Source organism: Morone saxatilis, unplaced genomic scaffold (assembly GCF_004916995.1).
Source record: "Morone saxatilis isolate NCDOM2014 unplaced genomic scaffold, NCSU_SB_2.0 Contig1, whole genome shotgun sequence".
In the NCBI taxonomy this organism is placed as follows: domain Eukaryota; kingdom Metazoa; phylum Chordata; class Actinopteri; family Moronidae; genus Morone; species Morone saxatilis.
The window spans coordinates 15,403,368-15,406,905 of record NW_023339651.1 but is presented as its reverse complement, the minus strand read 5'-3'; the positions used below and the strand labels follow the sequence as shown (position 1 = coordinate 15,406,905).

The window sequence follows — 3,538 nt, the reverse complement described above, 5'->3', positions numbered from 1 at the left end:
AACTGCTAGAAGAGCACTTCATAGAGTTTGTTTTCAGTAGTTGCAGCATGTTACTCACCAATGGTTTCAAGGACAGCTGTCTTGGTCTCTGGGTCCTCACTGTACAAAGAAGCAATTTTCAGAAGGACATCTGCTCCCTTGTGTGGGTCAGATGCAGCCACCTGGTGAGAAGAAGAGTTTATTAACAGGTTATATCCATTCTGTGCTAAACAAAAATCAGTTGGTACACCTAACCCACAGTTACATACTTATTATTCCCTTATTTTAAATCCCTACCTGTTGCTGCAGGTTTGTTCTCATCTCTCCCAGCTGAAGGAGCTTCTCTGCAGAGGGACAGCTGAGGAAAGACAAGATCTCTACCTGAGGGAGGACACAAAGTCTAAATCAGAAACACAGCAGATGTCCTGATATTTTATTTTTTATTTATAACAGCAGAAGAATAATAACTCTAAGCGGATCTGGGTGTGGTTGTGTGGTAAATACCGAAACATAAAAACATGTATTTTGTGTCATCTTACTGGGCTCTGAGGTTTTTCAGGACTGTCGTCTTTTCTTGTTATTCCATTTTCCTTCACAATGTCACTGTCCTCCTCATTGTCTTCATTACAGTCATCACTGGCATCATCATCTTCTTCTTCTTCTTCATCTTCATCTTCATCATCATCCTCCTCATCCTCATCAGGTTCTCCCTCATCATCACTGTGGTTAAGTCAAAGGAACATCATTTGTTTTCTCTGTAAATTTCATCCGTACTGTTAAAGCTGAACACAGTTCCATGTTCCAGGAAGGATTCATCTGATATGTGACGTTACACAAATATACACACACACACACACACACACACACATTACCTGAGTGATGCCAGCATGTCTCCTTTCTCCATGTTCTCCATAGCTTCTCTCAAAGCCTCACATCCCTCCTCTCCAAGACAATTACCTGTTAAAGACACATACAAGAGTCATTTTGTCGTGTGTGCATCTCCATTTTCACAACATTTAATAGAACGTTTCTATACTTTGAATACAAATGTGAATACTAATTCCATAACTGTTCTAGGTTTTTTTTCTCGGCCACAGGAACTCTGCTTCTGCAGTGATCCGCAGTCAGTGTACGTACCATTCAAATCCACTTTCTCCATGTGAGGTTTGTCTGTGACAGCCTGAGCCACCACTAGTGCTGCTGCCTCTGTGATCTCCCCAAATGACAGATTGAGCTCCTGAAGACAAGAAACATAGCAGAGCACTGTAATCAGGCTGTTGACGGAGGAGACACGGACAGACACGGAAAGGTTCTGTGGTGGACTGACCTTGAGGATTGGAAGCCCCTCTCTCACGACTGCAGCGAGGGCGATGGCTCCTTCAGAGCGGACCAGGCAGTCGCCAAAATTGATCACCTGTACGTTCCTCAGGTGCCTCAAAGCCTGCACAGCCGACAGGAGAACACGGTGTACAGAAAGGGTTTGGCTTGAAATACAGTGGCTGCGTATCTCTTCTGCTTTTAGAGAACAGGCCTCACCTGAGCCATGGCCAGCGTTCCTTTCTTGGTGAAGGTGTTGTCGTTGAAGTTGAGGACGCGGAGCTCTGGGTTGTGGCGCATGGCTGACGCTAACGCCATCACGCCTGCGTAGTTGATACCGTTCTGGGGCACGTGGACTTCTTCCAGGCTGCCCATCAGCTTGAATGGAAAAACAGAGAGGAGTTTGAGGGTTGACTGGCTGAGTCACAAAACAAATGAACATTTTATTTTATTTTATTGTAATTACTCCTGCGTTTACAAATATTAATGAAGCTTTAACAGTATCAGAAAAGGAGAACTTGATTTGGTAGTCTAGTGTTACTCTTATTAAACAATTTGGGAGCGAGTGCTTTGTACCTGAAAGGCCTTGGCCAGGGCGCGGGCTCCTTCATTCTCCAGGCGGTTCCTCCCTGCGATGAACACTCTCAGTTTGAGTGGAGCTCCGTGCGCTGATGACTGTCTGTGGCACTCAATCAGAGCTTCGGCCAAAATCTACACAAACCAAACAGCACTGTTATAGTCTGCACTGTGATGTCTCTAAACCTCCCCTCTGTGGTACATGTTTGCATTGGTCCACTGTACATTTGGATAACTTCCTTCTTTTTTTTTATTTTGGACTGTTATATTGGTATAATATATACGGGCATCCATGCAGCATTGTTGTCTGTAAGCTCACCTTTCCTCCTCCGATCCCCATGCCGCAGTTGTTGAGCTTCAGCTCCCTCAAGGTGTGGCAGGAGGGGCTCTTCAGCAGCTGCTCGATTCCCTTTACACCGTCCGGCCCGAAGGCGTTATCGCTCAGGTCCAGCTCAGTCAGCCTGGCCCCTGCACTCATTAACGCACTGCCCAGAGACCTCTGATGACAGCACAGAAAGAGAACACGTGAAGCACGAAGCAAGGCCGATGAATTACATAAATCAGAGGGTGCAATTCTCACCAGTGCTGTTGGGATTTCAGAGCGCAACCTTCCGGTGAACATGTCGCTCCAGTAGCATCTCTGAAAGACACAGAGTTTCAATCCTTCCCACCAATCAGGACCAATGCTGGCAAGACTTTCACTGATCATAGGCTACTTGAAGAGACAGACTGTGGTCCGTTCACTGTGAATGCAGACTATGAACCGAGCAGTACCTGAAGCTGGTCTTTGCTCTCGAGAGCCTTGGCGATGGCCCGTGCTGCGTCCACTCCGACAGTGTTGCCCTCCAGGCGCAAAGCTCTCAGCCCCTGGTACTGCTCAATCTCACGGACCAGCTCCTCCACTGAAAGCACAGAGAACAGGTTTGTCAGGTCTGAAGAGAAAACAGGGACCAGCCACCTGATGTCAACAACCCAGCTGCCCGGCCCAGCATCTGACCTGACGCTGCGTTGTCCAGCTTCAGTCCCAGGCCTTTGTAGCTCAACTCATCCCCGACGTGGGTCTTTGAAAGAGCATCAGCCAGCTGAGCGATGTCATCTGAGGCCATAGTGACTCTGTGGAAACATCCAGAGGTTAGAAAACAAAGACAGGATCAGATTTTAATCCGTTCCTCAGCACATGAATGATCAAAAAATGACATTTAGATCACGAGTATATACACGAAATCGACAAATGATTTCCAGTGACAGTTGATACACTACAAACAGCTCATTTTTCTAACATCGGTGGAAGAACTAACTAGTCAGAGTAGCTTTAGCTTCGCCGGTGCTAGCTGGTAAGAAGTACGCAACATGAGAGCACTGAGCTAACTTAGCCCCACTAAAAGTGATGTAACGGTCACTACGGACTTTAAAAAGTCTACTCGACTGTTTCTCGGCACACGCAGCAGCCGTACAGCTCACACTGAAGCAGTAAACCTTACCAGCAAGAGTAATTTCCAGGAGAATAACAGCGACAGTAACGGACACACGCCGCTCTTCCGTACAGCGCGCCGGTTGCTACACCACGTGACGTCATGCTGCCCCGGTTTCTTCCTCGTTGGTTCCGCTGACGTTAGTTAGGGTGTGAACACATTTATATTATTATTTATATTATTATTTATATATT

The 3,538-nt window shown here is 46.6% G+C and overlaps 1 protein-coding gene across 1 annotated transcript in view; it reads right to left on the bottom strand.

The window, feature by feature from the left end:
* The window catches only part of rangap1b (Ran GTPase activating protein 1b), a 6,144-nt gene extending 2,678 nt beyond the window's left edge, over positions 1 to 3,466 (bottom strand). Inside the window, exons 1-13 of the mRNA XM_035659451.1 lie at positions 3,354 to 3,466; positions 2,870 to 2,985; positions 2,647 to 2,774; positions 2,453 to 2,512; positions 2,192 to 2,371; positions 1,873 to 2,007; positions 1,516 to 1,674; positions 1,307 to 1,420; positions 1,117 to 1,216; positions 852 to 936; positions 519 to 699; positions 277 to 360; positions 59 to 161 (exon numbers count right to left, since the gene is read on the bottom strand). Coding sequence (XP_035515344.1) covers positions 59 to 161; positions 277 to 360; positions 519 to 699; positions 852 to 936; positions 1,117 to 1,216; positions 1,307 to 1,420; positions 1,516 to 1,674; positions 1,873 to 2,007; positions 2,192 to 2,371; positions 2,453 to 2,512; positions 2,647 to 2,774; positions 2,870 to 2,978 — 1,438 coding nt within the window. The 5' untranslated portion in view covers positions 2,979 to 2,985; positions 3,354 to 3,466. The remainder of the gene's footprint in view (positions 1 to 58; positions 162 to 276; positions 361 to 518; positions 700 to 851; positions 937 to 1,116; positions 1,217 to 1,306; positions 1,421 to 1,515; positions 1,675 to 1,872; positions 2,008 to 2,191; positions 2,372 to 2,452; positions 2,513 to 2,646; positions 2,775 to 2,869; positions 2,986 to 3,353) is intronic.
* Positions 3,467 to 3,538: the final 72 nt, after the last annotated feature.